At 36.3% G+C, this 17,551-nt stretch overlaps 1 protein-coding gene across 2 annotated transcripts in view; it reads right to left on the reverse strand.

The window, feature by feature from the left end:
• Positions 1-4,588, reverse strand: part of spir (spire type actin nucleation factor) — a 78,546-nt gene extending 73,958 nt beyond the window's left edge. For both annotated transcript variants that reach the window (XM_089095396.1, XM_089095397.1), the window contains exon 1: positions 4,494-4,588. In XM_089095396.1, the coding sequence (XP_088951522.1) occupies positions 4,494-4,496 (3 nt within the window). In that variant the 5' untranslated portion in view covers positions 4,497-4,588. The remainder of the gene's footprint in view (positions 1-4,493) is intronic.
• Between the last annotated feature and the right edge of the window lie 12,963 nt (positions 4,589-17,551).

Raw genomic sequence — 17,551 nt, forward strand, 5'->3', positions numbered from 1 at the left:
ATTAATTCCTACTCCCCCCTGCCTCTTTCTACATTTATATGAAGCCTCGTGAAGAGTAAGTAGTTTGTCCAATGAAATGTAATTTTTTAGGAATCTGCCCTACCCTCACCTAAACAATGACTCACCCCTTCTCATTATAGCAGATATGCAATTACAGATCCTCAAATATAGCCTAATTTCACTACAAAATAAAGAAAATCAACTTGGTTGAATTAAGTACTGCCATTGTGTGGCATTACTTTTTTACAACTGGGAAGCATATAATATAGTTATTGATAATTTTAAATCAATTAGCATCTCAGAATTTGAATTCATTCCAAATTTGTCCTCTTTGGGGTAAAGTCATAGTTTGGTGCCCTAAAATGGCAGAAAACAAGACTTTCCCCTGGCCCAATCTGTATGGTAACATAAAAAAGAGCTTTGAATTTTCATTTGAATGAGCTCCCTCCTAATTATTTTGGACCTTTAGTTTGATACAATCACCCCTAAAAAAACAACAACAAATAAACATGCATCAACAATGTTTCTTCTGAAAAAAAAAAATGCAAAATTCCACACATTGAAAATTGGAGCTTGAAGCTTCTATGGTAGGGTTCTCTGATATGATGGATCTAATAAAGGGATTTTCAACAAAATCGCTTGGTCTGTGGGTGGTGTTTCACCTTACTTCAAAAATCAGGCACATTTCTCAGATTTTTGGTTTTGGGTGGGTAACAATAAACTGAAAGAATTTTATATATTTAGAATCAGTATAAAAAAGCCAATACTGCTGGTGTAGCAATTGTCATGAAAATTCCATTTTCAGTTTTGGTGAATATTGACCTAAGTTACTTTTTACTTCCAGTTTTTTATCACAAACTATTTTGTAAGATTCTCTTGTGACAAAATTTTGTTTTGAACTGGTTCATTTTATTTAGTTGAATAGAACAATAAAAAGAAAGAGGCTCGATTTGACAGCTCAATAGTAAGTTTAAATTATGTTTTTCTTTTGCTATTCTATTTTTATTTTAATGTCTGAATATATAAGAGATTTAAGTTTGGGGGGGGGGGAATTGTCCTGGTATGAAAGATGTACATTTTACACAGCTGTTATAAAATCAAAACATGGCATCTATGCAGGCAGGATGATTTTTTAGTATCTCTACTCTTTCTGTAAACTATTATAAAGCATAGGAAATTGCAAAAAGACAAGTCTACATCTGTTATAATCTATGGAAGTAATAAATCTTTCTATAATTTTGATTTGAGTTTTATTTTCTTTTAAGCTTAAATATAATAATGATTAAATATATTCTTAATTAAATAAATTGATCTCTTTACCAGGAATCCTTGTTGTTTAAAATTTACTGTAGCCTATTTTGTTTCATTTTGCATGCTATTTAATTTCTCTTTTTATTGGAGTTTTTTCCTAAAGGCATTTAAAAACAAACTTATTCCTACAAAAAATCTTAAAATATATTCCCTGTCACCCAACCACCACTGCTATTTTGGCGTCTGCGCCCCCCCCCCAAAAATTTTCTGCCAGCGCCCTTGTGTGTGTGTGTGTGTGTGGGGGGGGGGGTACCTGCCATCTCATCACTTTGACTCTTAAAAAGGGCACTAGTAATTCCAAATATCATGGTTACTTTTATACATATATATATATATATATATATATATATATATATATAAGGGGAAACAAATATAAGGGGCATTGCCCCTTAACCCCCCCCCCCCCCTTGATGGTCCTAAATACAGCCCAGAGTAAAATATTTCTTCACTTTTTTATCTTGTGATAAATAATATCTTTTATATATACCAGAGCTCAATTTTTAGGCCACCTACTTCTGACATGGAGTTTGATATGGGTTGTGCAGATTATTGTTTTGAGAGCAATGTTCAATATGGGTTTGGGTCTTCTAAAAAAGGTTAAACATTGGTTTTAAACTTACAATTTGATTATAAATCCATTTTGTCAAATCTATATGATCTGTAAGCATTGATTTGTTGGGATTAAGTTGGATAAAAAAAATTCAAAACAATTTCACCATTTCTCTATCTGCAATGTTTCTTCAGATGGCTTTGATATTTTTCAACATTTAGTCAAAATGGCCGTTTTTAAGTGGCCTAACAGAATAAGAAGAAAACATAGAGGAATTGTTTGAATTTTTTATTTAACTTAGTTGTGACAGTTGTGAAATGGTATATAACCATTTTATAACTTTTATAAAATTGATTTATAATGAAATAGTTAAATTGAAACCAATCTTTTAACCCTATTTATACCCAAAACAATAGAAAAAATTATCATGTTCCTTTAAAAAACTATCACTTTCAAGCATCCAAAAAGGGCTTAAGGTAAATATTGAGTAGTTCATATTATTGACCTACAAATAATGTGAATATACCACTAGGGGGCATTTGTTATGCACTTTCTAAATATATTACTTTTTTTGCAAATTACATTTTAAGCCCTTGTAAAATCCCCTGAAAATAATATTTTAATTCTTTATTTTTTGGATATAAAAGTGGGTTATGACATTTGTTTCAAACTTAACTTATTATTTCATTATAAATCCATTTTGTAAAAGTTGTCTAGCCTAATTCACAAACATTGATTTGTCAAGATTAAGTTGAATAAAAAAATTTCAAAACATTTCTTCCATGTTTTCTTCTTATTCTGTTAGGCCACTTAAAAACTGCTGTTTCGCCTTTTTGTAAAAAAAAAAAAAGATATCAAAGCTGACAGAAGAAGCATGGCACATGGAAAAATGGAGAAATTGTTTTGAATTTTTTATCCAGCTTAATCCTCACAAATCAATGCTTGCAGATTATACAATATTAACAAAATAAATTTTATATTGAAATAATAAGTTTGAAACCAATATTTTAACCCTTTTCACACCAAAAATATAGAAAGAAATCGTCATTTTTAAGGGTCCAAAACAGGCTGAAATTGGTATTTGTAAGAAAAATCACTTATATAGTTATGAATAACATGAAAAATGACATTTACTGGTGTGCTCCTTGTGCTAGCGAATCAATTACGTAATCTGTTCAATTTTTACTGGGCTTAAAATTGAATTTGTAACAAAAGTGACTATTAAATTAAAAAAGAACATAAAAAATAGCATCAAGTGGATTGTTCACTTTATTAATACATTAGAAATGTGGACTGCTCCATAATTAGCATCTTCTTTAGATGAGGACAAACACTACAAATTACTAACTAATTACTTGGAAGAAAAATGTTTTACACAATTCTAAAAAAGTAAGGCACAATTTTACTTTAGCTACTTTTGGCTATCTTGGAATGGGGTTATGTTAGGAAAATGAAACTTTTAGGGATGGGTCTACAGGCTACAGTATGTCCAAGGAAGGTATTTTGAAGTACCTACATCTACTCCTTCTCTCTAGAGGGCCCTTAAATTTGCCTAGCCTACATGACAGGTCTATACCTATTGAAATTTTGACAAAGTAACATTTTACCTTAATTTTCAGTTATTAGCCTAGTCTCTTTTTTTTTAGTTATAGTTTTGAAGATGCAATTCTTGTATTTTGAGCAGAATTTTAAGCCATATCAATGTTTTTTTTTTTAAGTTTAGGAAATGTATTTGCATATCTTTAAAGCTTTATGGCCTAAATTGGGATTGAGTAAAGTTGTGAAGCTGAAAATAGTTTTGTTTTACTTTATGTAAGCACAAGATTTATATTGCAAGGTTTTACTTTTATAACGCACAGATTTTCAAAAGTCATCAAAGGTCAGTACCCTCTAGAGGGAGGAGTGGAAGTAGGTCCTTTGAAATACTTTTCTGGGATATAGGCTACTTTAGCCTGTAGAGCCATCCCTGAAAGTTTTATTTTCCTAGCCTGACCCCTTTCCGAGATAGCCAAAAGTGGTTAAAGTAGAATTTTACCAAAAGAAGGGCCTAAGACTTTTGGTAAATTTTTTGCAGTTCATATTATTGACTTACAAATAAAGCAAACATACGAGTTGATTTCGTTTTTATGCTCTTTCCAAATATAATAGTCATTTTGTTGGAAATGAATTTTACCCCCACCCCTGTATAGGCCTATACCAATTCAGGGTATATATTTGCATTCAGGGGGGGGGGAGGTAAAGTTTAAACCTACCTCTCATTTACATCATAAATAAAATTTACCAACACCCCCCCCCCCCAGTGTGCAAATATATGCCCTAAATTGGAATATATAGGGGTGGGGGTAAAATTCATTTCTGACAAAAATGATTATTATGTTTGGAAAGACCATGAAAAAGGCATCAAGTGATATGTTTACTTTATTTTTAAGTCTACTACAAAAAATTTACCAGACATTTAATCCATTAGGAAGTGGGGAGAGAGGTTAAAAGAAGCAATGCACTTTTATTAGGCCTATTGATAGGCTATACCTAGCCTATTTGTGATTGTTTTAAAATAGTTTTTAGCATTTTTAGTAACACCGAATAAGTGCGACTCCTCTTAAGGAAAAAATATAAAACAAAAGAGTAGTACCATCTTTTTCCTTGTTTTATGCTATTTTACATTTTTTGATAATTTTCCTTTCCCTTCTTCACTGACTAGAAGCATAAGACCCTCCTGCCCTTCAAGATGTTTTGTCTTCAGAAATAGTGTTGCCACTCGACTGGTACCACTCCTCGGCCTCCGGCCTCGTCAAAAAGTGGCATTTCCGCGGCATCCTTGAACCAAAATACGGTAAAAACTGCGGCATGCCCGAAATTCTCGGAAAAGCTGTGTTTTGTATTTTTGAGAAAGAATGGGTGAAAAGTCTCGCTTTAATATGAATGTTGATTCAGTGTCAACTGAAGTGTGGTGAAGATCTGTCATAAATTGGAGAAAAAACCTGCTTTCTATCCTTCTTTTCAGCGGTCAAAGGTAAGCATGGTCAGCTCAGTCCGTGAACACACATTTGTCGTTCATCATTTTCGTCAAGCACGCAACAGAAGTAAAAGTGCAGAGGTACCACACCAGGGAAAGTCCACGGTGGGAAAACCGTATGAATATGAAGTGAATATGGAAGAAATTAAAAGCGATTTTCCCTTGGGTCTTCAAGCCTATCCAATTGAAAAAGTAATGGGTAACTAGATTCTCGTATCTCAATCTTTTTCTATTAATGTTTGGTGAAATTCAATATTAAAATCTTCAAGAAGGAAATTTCAGACATATAACGCAAGACAAACAGACAAGATTAATTTCAAATAAATAATACAAGACAAACAGACAAGGTTAATCGGAATCAGACTGTTCACGTGTGTCACAAACAATGTCTTTGGCCAGAACATACACAATGCTTTGGTTCAAAACGTTACAGTCACGAGAAGAGGCACTAGCCTTAACTTTGAGTACACGCTTGACTAGTCCGGGTTTTAGCTCTAGCACTGACTTGCCCGAATCAAGCCCTCCTTTAGAAGTGCGCTTAAGACCACACTTGGTCTTCAGTGTTGCCAAAAGAGCCACTGCACGCAGTCGGTTTGGCTTATTGGTTTTTGATTCCATGACCCAACTGAAGTGACGTTTGGCACTAAAGCTTGAGAAAAGGAGTGAGAAAACGTACTGAACCATTTTCCCGACATTTGGAACATCCGACTACCATTTGGTGATTTCGATTGCACGAGGTGACACCAGTACATGACAATGTCCATGTTATCTACGTCAGGGAGATCGACAGTACTAGGTAGAGCAACACTCGGTATAGACCGCCATTCCTGCTCTAGCTTTGCTTTATTCCAAAGCGCAGAATTTTAGTAGTCGAAGAACTGACGAAGACTGTGAACTTTCCGTTCATAACTAGAGCTTGGTGTAAGCAAGTGTACCAAGTCGTAGATCTTTTCAGAGAATGGAAAACGGTCAAGAATTTGTTGAACAGCTTCGACGTAGAAATCCCTCGCGGAGCGACGAATATGGAGACTTTCCGCTACAAAACGGCCACTGGTAACTTCTCTCGTTTCGAGACCCACAAGGAAATCGTACCCTTTGTAGCGGATATAGACATTTTCGTCGGGAAGATAGTTCACTTCGTCATGAAGATTGATGTCAAAAGGGTTGACTGTTCTAACATATAAAGGCTTCATAAAGTTGATGGCCAATGTCCGAAGAAGTTTTTCCACCTGGGTTTTCATGATGTGAAATAGGGGTTTTTCAGACTGGAAGTTGGTGTTGAACTCGTTCAGCTCTCCCAACACGTACTCGACAAAAACATCATAACCCTCGAGTATGGGTTGTTTAGTGTCATTCTTACATTATCATTAGCATGCAAGGGATCATTAGGTACCAACGAGTCCCAGTACAACGTAAGAGTATCCCACTGTTCGAGAAGACGGCCTGCCCAGTTTTGAAAGGACGACCAGCGTGTTGGAGCCAAAGCAAGGAATCTGTGCTGTTCCACTTGATTAAAGACTTGAAATTCCTTCCTATATGCATCTTGGCGTTTTGCACTGTGCCTGAAGTGATTGCACACAGTCCGACATAGATCTTTGAGGCTCTTGGACAATTTTTTGCAAGCATGACTTGCTACTAGGGCACACAGATGGCAGCCACATTTCGCAACTGTAACCCAGGGATATTTCCCTTCAACAAGTGTTTTGACTGAGTGGTTCATCCCCATCATAGCATTCGTTGTGTTAGAGCAAAATCCGACCCAGTTTTGTAGAGGAACACCCGCCTTCTTGACATCATCCATCACCTTCACTAGCTGGTTGAATAGACCAGACGCTGATCCGTCACTGTATTCGACAAGAGCGAGCAAATCTACCTGCACATTCATTGCTTCGTCACAAAAGCTGACACAAACAGCAAGTTGTTCGGCTACAGAGGAATCTGTGGTCTCGTCAATTACTACGGAGAAAAGATTCGTTTTCAGGTTTTCAAGAAGCTTTTCATGAAAATGAGGGGACAACGCTTGTCGAGTAATATTAGTTACTTTAGTTCTACCAAGAGTGGCCTGGCTTAGAAGATCTGGGCCTGGCATACTTTTCACAAGTCTTCAGAGAGTGAACAGGGTAGATCGTGCTTAATGAGAAATGTCACTAGCTTCACTTCAACAGTGGCCGCTGATTCAATTTTTGAATCACCAGAAAAATGAAGACTCAATGGCATGGTCTTAGAAGACGAAGTTATCCACGCTCTTTTATTTTCTTCGTGAGCTTTGGTCTGTTTGTGCCTTTTTGTGTCGTGTTTCCCTTTTTTACAAACGGAATCCCTTTTGCAGTAGACAGTGAGTTAAATATCCACTGTTTTACCGGTCTGTACCTTTTCTTTTCGTAACCATTCATTAAAGTCAGATTCTCTTTCCCACTCAGTCTTGTATCTTTCGTCTGCCCTTTTATTTGTGATCCCCGGTTTTTTGTTGGAGGGTGCACTATCATTCGAGTCTTTATCACCGTCCTCATATTCCTGATCGATATCTATCACTTCTGCCATTATGTTGTAACAAATCTGGTCTATAAACAAGAGAAATATTTAGCTATTATGTCCTTTCTTTCATGGATTGACTTGCTGGTGGAAGAAACGAACCTGTACCAGTTTAATTGCTTCCAGCGTCAGCCTGCTGAGAACCCTTTGTTTTTTCTGGATAAATCCTTTGTCGGAAATCCGCCTGAAGTTAGAAATTTGGCAGATGTAATTCAGGAAGTTTTTATCAGTTTCGTCAAAGCAGATATGACGTCAAATCACAGTAGTTATGACGTAAACACAGAGATGTTGCGTTTTCGCTGATACCCCTGTTACCATGGTAACTGCGGATCTGCTACTAGTCATTTTACATTTACCGTTATATCTTATATACGGTCCACTGCAAAAACGACTATTATATTGCCGAAATTGCACTTTTCAAAACTCATCCCAAAAGAAAAACTGATATCTAATTACATAACTTTATGCTGAACTTCTTTCTCACCAATTTGAGAAAATTTGATGAAAATGAGATAACTTTTCAGATACCACTAGCAGTTACCACGGCAAGACCGTGATTTATGAATTTCAGTTTCCGTGGGAGCTGGCCAGATGCCATGACAACTGAAAAAAACGCCTTTTGACCGTGGTATCGTATACCACGGTAGCTGCAGAAACGACTTTAGACCGTATGTCGAATACCATGGTATCTGCAAAAATGCAACTATTGTCATATATTAATAACATTTATGACCCACTATATAGGTTTAAGATAGTGGAGTAATCAAAGGGAAGAAATAGAGAGAGTACAAAATAAAACACACAACAACAAAAACCACTCAATGAAAAATTCTGTTTCTAAATCTGAATAGTAAAATTTGTTTACCGAAAAGGGCTGAAAGACCAAATGAAAATGCGTAACTTCGTCGCTATGACTTGGGCCCTGGCTGACTTGGACACACACATTCAAGCAGCGAATTAAACGGATACGGCAGTAACGATCCTCTTCAGAGAAAGTATCCTACCTTGAGGTTGATTATGAATTTTGACAGCTTGACGAGGACCCTCGCCAAGACGGTCCGAAATATCCGTTGTATTCATTACTTGAATATATTTGTGATTAATAAAATTCCATACAGTGATATTCTCTGTCAGATTTGGTGTACCTCTACAGCTAGTAACTGTGTTGCAAGCTTGACGAAAACGATGTACGACAAATAGGTGTTTACGCACTGAATAGTGTTAACCAAGCTCATTTGATTGGGCCACTGAAAAGCCGAGTTTGTATTGGGGTTCAAAGTTTCTGCGTCATAGTAGAACTTAGTGCTGTGGGCAGGGCCTTAAATATTCTGAACATCATGCTAGAGAAAACAGTAAAATGTCAAAACTCCTCTTAACACAATCCGATATTGCATTGTATACACTTAAAATACACATACAAAATTTTGCTTTTCAGTTCAACTTTAAGGAGTCCAGCGAAGAAAGGATACCTACAAGAGCCAACTGTTTGGATCACAGATTAAATTTTGGGATTCCACAGAAACCTTTGGTTTTGTTCATTTTGGGTGCCTGTTCAACTATCATCTGTTTTGGACTTCTTTTGTTTTGCTTGTCGGGATCCCAAAACGTAAGGGGAGGGATACCTATGACATTAAAAAGTTGTCCGTCTGTAGCCTAAGCACGATAACTTTCGAAGGGAATGAGATATTTTGATGAAACTCGGTGGGAGGATCCTTTGGGTCAAGGGAAAGGTCGAGTTCGTAGATGGGCTCTGTAGCCCCACACTTAGGGGTGGGGATTCAAATTAAGGGACAGACAAAATATTTTTAAACAGCTAATGAGATAGTCGATTATGGGGTAAGAAAACATGCTGAACACGGCAATGAAAACCATCTTCTCGCCGGACAAGTTATTCACCCAGAATCCGGCCAAAACCGGAAAGTTTTTTAAAAGTCAAAGTTTTATTTGAAGTTGATAAGATGTTCAATTTCGGGGTAAGAGGGCATGCTGAAACCGTATATGACAATCGTTTTTTAGCCGGACATATATTTCGTCCGGAGTCCTGCTGAAACCGGATAATTTGTTATACGTATATTTTTTATTTGAAGTTGACTAGATGTTGGAAATAGGGGTAAGGACATACACTAAATTCGTTTCTGAGCTTCAATTTTTTGCCAGGCAAGTAGCTCCGGAATTTCGGCGAAACCGGAAAATTGGCAGAAGGCAGGGTCATGTCGATCAGTATCGTTAAAATAGATATGACTTATAAAGGTGAACAAACATGCTGAATCCAATTCTGAACTTAGTTTCCTCACAGGATTAGCCATTTGGCCTTAATCTGTCTCTAGATGTTTAAGAGTAAAAATGTTCAAGGAGTCTGGCGAAGACTGGATCTAGCGGAGACAAAACCCAATGTGGTTTTTTGGGATCCCATAGAACCTTTGGTCTTGTTTTTCACTTTCACAGAGGCACATTCAGTTATCAGATATTTTGCGTCCAGCCAGCCGCGTCGGAGAGTAGAAAGGCTGGACACAGTCGACAAGTGCTAACAAGGAAATTGCTAATTTCGAAAAAAAATAATATTTCTTAGCTGTTTCATCATCCTGACTGTGATGATCTCTTCTAGGGAGATCGGGCTTTCAAAACTTTCGGTAAGAACTACACTTCTCGTTGATGCCATATGATGAATTCGAATTTTAAAATGATGAAGTAACGAACTGGAAACTAGTTAAAACACGCATTTTTGTAAACAGAAAACAAATCATAGAAGCCACCCACGGATTGGCCATTACTTTTTGGCACAATAAACTCTTTCGGACCTTTTTACATCCCGGGCAATAGCGACAAGGGGGGAGGCGGGGCGTCCCCCCCCCCGAATATTGTCGGCCGGTCGTTAAAAAGTAGTCGAGTCAAACTGCAGTGCCGCTTTTTTTCGTGAAAGCAGTCAATTTTTTAGTTGGAAACAGTAGAAGTTTCTTAAAAACAGTAGGTTTATTCTTGAAGATAGTTGTTTTTATTAAAATAAGCCGAGTTTTTGTCAACAGAGTCGTTTTTTCTCAAAAATAGTCGTTTTTGTCTGCATAAAACAGTCGGTAAAAATGACCAGTCAGTCGATAAATACCTCCCCCCACTATAGTTTGGCTAATGACAATTCTTACGACGCCAAGGCTACCTAAATATAGTTACTACTAGACATCAATACCATCAGAAAATCATGTTAAATAAGACAAGTCTGTCTGGTCTTTATTGCTAACTTGAAAACACTTGGGCTGAGCTGACAGAGGTCATGAAGTCATGAGATGAACAGAGAAACTCAAACGTTGAAGTTTCGTCAAACCTGCAAAAATAACTCAACCCCCTTCGAACACACTAGCCTCCCAGGGGACAAGCTGCCGTCACCGACGGGTCATTAATTAAGGTCCGTAGTTGACTTCCGCGAAACGAGTCGGACGCGTCTTTGAAATCCCTATTTTATGCAACAAAGACATTTGCGAAAGATAAGAAACCTAAAGTTGGACAAATTTTACATACGGGAACAAATGCGGTATAAAAAGCCATTTCGCGGCATAATCACGGCGTGCGGCATGATCAAAATTTTATGCGGCATTTCTCTCAGAATCGCGGCGTAATGCCGGGAAATGCGGCATGAGTGTCAACACTGTTCGGAAATAATATGCTGTCAAAGAAAGTAGCCGAGTGGGTAGTTGCACCGCCCAATGTATCAAACTTGCACCCGATAGTGACTGTACAAAAATATGGGATAGAAGAAGGGAAAACATGAGAAAAAAGTTCATATTTTGAAACTGCCGGTATTTTCAAGTACTTGCACAGTAATTTACTATGAAAAAACACAAACGATCATGTAGCACACCAAAATCTAAACAAGACACCAGAAGGCATACAATAAAAATAATGAATAGTCAGGTTAAACTTGGCACAAACAAGAGCTGCTGCGTAAACAAAACTGGGCTATTGTTTTACACAAAAGACAATCGTCATTGCTAGCACAGTAACGACTGTCATATGCGTTTCCCTGAGTTAGACAAATATTTTCAAAATGCTCCCTTTTTTGTCAAGCCTATTAAAAGACATTAGTATAAGCCAAGTTTAGAAGAGAAAACTCAAAAGTGCTTAGAGGGAAGACATTTATGTCAATCAGGTTTATTTTAACAGATCATCACAGTAGCACAGACAAAAGAAAAAGCGCTATTTCCCCTGATTATTGTTATTTTCTCTGATATTCACCCTCTTCTGTGTTCTATTTCATCTCAAAACCCCCCTCCCCCCATAGACAAACCGATTGATCGCCGGAATATCAATTAACGAAAGTGTAAGTGAGTGAAAGGACTTCTTAATTTTTTTTTTAAGGAGGGTATTCTTAAAATCCAAGAGGAGAATTTTTCGATTTTTTCAATGAGAATACCACAAATGCTGTTTTCCAAAATCTAGCAGACTGGAGGAATTGGGGGTTCCCCTAAATAGTATCACTGCATTTCGGCTAGAATTGTCTAAAAGACAAAAGCAATATCTTTGAGGCCAATACCTCAAATATTTTAATATAAAAGGAAGGCTGGAATAGATAATTTCAAGAAGAATTATCAAAAATACATCCTGCAAAAGATGCTCAGTAAATTTCTTTAATGAATACAGGGATGGAAAATCCTTTCAAGGTCTTAATAATGTCAACTTCAAATTGGTTGTTCGTCCCGTTCGTACTAACTAACTTAAGGACTGAAAGAGTGAAAAATTGAGTTCGATTCACGGATTACTTTCAGCTGACGAATCATGTACCGTTTTACCTTCTTGAATTAAATAGATTTCGTTTCAGAATTGTGATGTACATCCGATATAATCATAAAAAAAACTGTCTAAGAATTTATAAACCACAAAATTAGTATCTCTCTTTATACCCAAATAAAATAATTGATAGCTCTTACGTTTCATATTGAGAAAAACTGCTAATGTCGTGGCTGAAATCATTTCAATAGTTTTGACTCTAATTATCTTCAAATTAGTTCTATATCTTCACAACGCAAATCCAAACCTTTTCCCGAAGTTTTAAAAATTTAAACAAGAAAGACCGCTTTAAAATAAACTAATTAAGCAACATCTTGCCATTCAAATGCCAAATTTTTCATTATTTTCTTATTTACCGTTTAAAAGACATTTAATAACAACATTTGCTCAGAATTTTTTGAATTAATTTTTAGTTAGTAATATCAAATGAAAAAAACTCCTTAATATCTCTGTTAATTCAACTCTACCTGGCGAGATTCCTTCCCAGCCTTTTGAGCATATCTTGCTCAGTTGCCCGCTTCTAGTAGAGAAAGTATAAAGCTTTTACAAGGCGTATAAGAGCCAAAGCTGCAAATACAATTGAGTAAATTGACCTCAGGGCAAAAATTGCCAAGATCACCACAGAGAAGTCTTTAAAGCAAACAGTAGAGTTTTTGAAAGAAATTGACACCCACCAGTAATATTTACACTGCTTTGATTTCACACATTTTAGGAGAGCCATTAAGTTCGAAACAGTCAAAAGGTCAAATAACTTTACCTCTAGGGTTGACAATACCCCTAACTAAACCCCGGTGCCACGCCGGCAGATCGACTGAACGCCACGGACGAGAGGACCGGTTGACCGCCGCCGAAGTCACAACGCCACCGGCAGAGGCGGTGGCGTTCGGTCGACTTTAAATTAATTTTGCAGCAATTCTTTATTGCGTCAACCGCAAAGTCGGAGCTTTTCTTTCTCGTGTGGTTTAGTATTTCGATTTTCCAGATTAGAAATCAAGCAGGGCTTGTACTATCCCCGAATTTTCGGGTATTTCCCCGAAAATCTATGCGTCACCCTGAAAAAAAAAATTTGGTTCCCCGAATCCCCGAAAATCACGCAATCACGGTGTCACCCTTAGCGATTTATCACCAGTGACTTTCCCTGCCAAATATTACTTTGCATACCATAATTCTTCACTACTATCTTGTTCATTAATTTTCGTCTCTTTTGTTACTTTGCATAAAAACCAGACAGATGCATTATGCAATTGCAAAATTGCAATATACACAGTTCTTCATATGCTGACAAAAAAAGTGTCGTCTTTATGAGATGAGTTTAAATCATTTCGAATGCAGTTTCCCAATCGCTATTTCTTACATCATTCGTAGTCAAGAATTTTATTTTCAGTTTGAATAGAATTATAGAACGCATTCACTACTATACAGCTTCAGCCTTCAGTTGGATTTGAAATTGACAGCCGACAGATTGTTTCTACAGCTGAATTGTAAGTTTGCAGATTTTTTTTTTTTGCATGTTTTTAGATAAGATTTTCTTAATAGTTAATACTCAATTGTTGAACGCCTGATAGAAAATACAATCTTCTTTCTGAAACTTTTTTAACCCCCCCCCCCAAAAAAAACCTTCTATTGAGACAACATTTAGCTATAGACTAAGCTATGTACAAGGTTGGGGAATTAAAGATTGAAACGAACGTTACTCCAAAATATGATTCATAAATAAATTGTAAATTATTGCCAATAGGCGGGGGGGGGGAAAGGGGGCAATCATTTTTTAAATGATAATACCTAATTTTTTTTATTGAAAGCAGGGATATCAAAAAGATATATTTTTATTTTCATTTGAAGCGGAGACGGAGGAAAATGATATAATAGTCACTGGGAACCCAGTGTAATATTTTGTTAGACCCCGGACCCCACAATTGGTCTAGGTCAGTGTCTTGTGTATGTTGCAGTTTCTCATAGGCTACTGGCCTCAGGTTGCGGATGTGTGTGGTCACTTTTAATTAGGTTCTTTGGATCCTATTGAATGCCACGGTGAATCTATGAATAAGTTTTCCAATAATTTGAGGTATATCTGAATAATTTTAACATTTTTGTTGTTGTCTTTGTACCCCTTTACTCATACCCTCAATATTTTTTTCAAGGAATACTAAGCTGTTTAACGTTATTTTGCGTGTTTGTTTGAACCATATAATGACCTAGTTAATTATTAAGTAAATTATTTTTCTAATGTAGAGCTGAGACGGTATCCTAGTAAGGTGGTATCCAGAGGGGGGGGGGGTAGGAAGGTATTACACTTAAATGATAATATCTCGAAACTTTTTTTTATTGAAAGCAGGGATGACAAGAAGTTAATTTTTTTATTTAAAGCAGAGACGGCATCCTTATCAAGGTGGTATCCAAAAGGGGGGGGGGGGTGTTGTTCGAAGGGGTTAATGTATTGTTTGAATTTAGTATGCTAATGGGTCATTGAATTGGCTTTTAGCTATCCATGGAAAAGTAACATTGCCTTTTAGATTTTCCCCCTCCAACTTTTTCTCAAAATGAAATGAAATATCCTTGCGACTGTACCAATCATACGCTATGTTTCCTCTTAGATACGATACGGTTTTCCCTATGGTACTCTATGGTCGATTATCGAATCCACACGACTATATCATTTGAGAACTAAAGTTACATCAAACAAAAACATATCAGATTTAACATGGATCAAAGTGTAAAGTTATAAATATCTTTTTATTGGGAGTGTGCTATTTGTAATGGTCACTATCAAGACTTCAGTAATTCGTATGAGAGTATTGAAGCAAATTTAGAAATCATGGGAAATGAAATAGAAGAGGACAATCTACATGAAATGAGAAGGAGAATCTTTGATAAATTGGTGAGAAAAAGGGTAGGCTCATCAGTTTCTGCAGTGGAAGAGAGTGATAATTATCACAAGAAACAATACAGACAATGGATATCCTCTCCATTACAAGGAATATCAGGAGCACAGGGAAGCTCTCACAAAAGGAGGTAAGATATAGCAGAAAAGAAAGATATAAAGAAGAGACAAAGACAAGATGGATATTTCTACAGAGGGCACTATCATGAGAGAACATGATGAATTATTTTATGATGCAGATTCAGAATGTTTAAAGTTGTTCAATAAAGCTGATAATGTATAATAATATATGAAACATTTTTTTTATATTAATATTCTACATGTCATTACTTCATTAAAAATATACTATACATTACTTTGTTATATTCCCATTATTTTAGAGTACGCTAGCACCACAAACGCTTAGAATATCTATTAAAAAGTTGTAGATATATGATATTAACAAACATCTATTATTTTACAAGCTAAGTCAAGTAACAAGTTTCATGTTCCATGCGTAGTTTTAAGTTTTGGAAATTAGGAGTTACGTAACAATTTCCTTGTTTCATTTGCATGCAATAGACACCGAGAGTCTTATGACTCCTCCCCACAATGAATTCTATGGGTTTTATGACTCTCCCACACAATGAATTCAGATGGTCTTAGGACTCCTCCCCCTAGTCATAAGTCTTTCTAACCTTGAGCAAAGATATAAGAGTTTGATGAAGTACTTCTCAGCTTATATATTACATTACGATAAATAAAAGTTCAAATAGGGATAAAATCCTTTTAATAGACAGTGTTTTTTATAACAGTGATAGAAATTCACAAAAATACCAGATATTTCGGTCACATATACAGTGACCGTCATCAGTGGTAAAACTGGTAAAATTATCTATATATTACATTAATAGCCTCCAGAATGTTAGGACTATCTGACACATAATTTATTGGTTTGATAAAAGCATCCTGTGGTGTTATATTTGAATGTGCATTTTTATTATTGTCAATGGAACTTGAAGAAATTGACTGTTATCATTGGATGCTAAACTATAACTTGTTTGATTATGATAAAAGCCTATGGAGTACTAAATTTCGCCGTACAAACAGACTGGGATTCTACGATAGAGTGATTTTACCATATAATAAAAGGGGTTCAAGAACTGAAAAATCTTCAGGAAGAAGTAAGTGAAATTTGCAGCTTTTTCGGGGTTGAATCACTTTATGCAAAGGGTAATGTACATACAGATAAAGTTTTAATTCGGAACTGTGATCCTAGGATTTCACTTTTCAATTTAGAAGAGTTTAAGTGTCCTAAATTTAGAGGGACTTATCACCCTCCTGAAGAGGAGGTTATGTTCTTCGCGCAGTGGTTATGTACCATGAGCAAAATGCGATATATTTAAAATACAAATATTCTTTCCTTCTAAAGATGATTCGGACAGAAATTAAACGTCCCCTAATTGAGTTTAAATACCGCTTCCAAGAGTCTAAATTCTTAATCAGCAAAAAGAGAAATTGCATTCTAGCTTCAGTCAAACAACGACGCTAGTCGGTTTGAATTTCGCTAAGATAATTAGTAACAAAAAAGATGCTACGCACAATATTTCTAAGGAAGTTTAAACTATAAGAGCCGTGTGAACGGCTAAATCATCAAAAATAGTTAATAAAGATTATTGGACGAAGGGTTCGCATCCTTGGGCCACGTGAGCCAATTGCGAGCCAGTCCTTACAGCGCAGGACGAAAGAAGCGCGTTTGGTAGTGGGGTAAAAGTGCTTTTTAAAGGTATTCGTAAATCAGAATCAAGACCATTCAGATAGAATTTTTGGCCATTCAAGCTTGGCAATTCTTTCATGTTGTATCTCGGTCACCATTGTTGTCGTTTGGAGTGACCCACTGCTGTTCACCCAAATATGTAAGTCCCAATAAATCTATTGCTTTTTTATCTGTGTTTATTTCATTTTATATGTCCGTATCCAGCCTAATGATAGCTAATTAGTTCGCAAAATCTCCAAGGTAACGTTCCCAGGGAATCGGATCTCCAGATAGCTCAAGAAAAAAGAGGCCACATTTATATGTCTAGATATTCTATTTTCTCCCATTAATTGAGGGCGGCGCTAGCCTAGTTGACACAATCTTTAGTGCTATCAGCGGCGCTATCGGAGAACTTATAAGGTGTAACTTCACGGCTTTAAAGGTATAATTTTAGACTTGATGCGATCAATCTTCGTTACCACTATTAGGATGGCCATAAAACCATTATTGCTACAAATGGCACGAGTCGGAAATTGGAGGAAAACTTGCGAACTAATTAGGCTATAAAACCTTGTAATTTGAATTTAATTATTAGGAACGATACAGACATATAAGTAAAGTGATTAGGCCTATTGCCGCTAAGCTACTACAGGGAAACCCTTCAGATATCTCATAGGAGATAATAGCCTCCCCCAAAATAGGTTAAGTGAAAAAATAAAATTTATTTTACGTTGATTAATACGCAAAAAA

The sequence above is a fragment of the Artemia sp. Qi Xiang Cuo genome, chromosome 10, assembly GCF_049724085.1.
Source record: "Artemia sp. Qi Xiang Cuo chromosome 10, ASM4972408v1, whole genome shotgun sequence".
Taxonomy (NCBI): Eukaryota; Metazoa; Arthropoda; class Branchiopoda; order Anostraca; family Artemiidae; genus Artemia; species Artemia sp. Qi Xiang Cuo.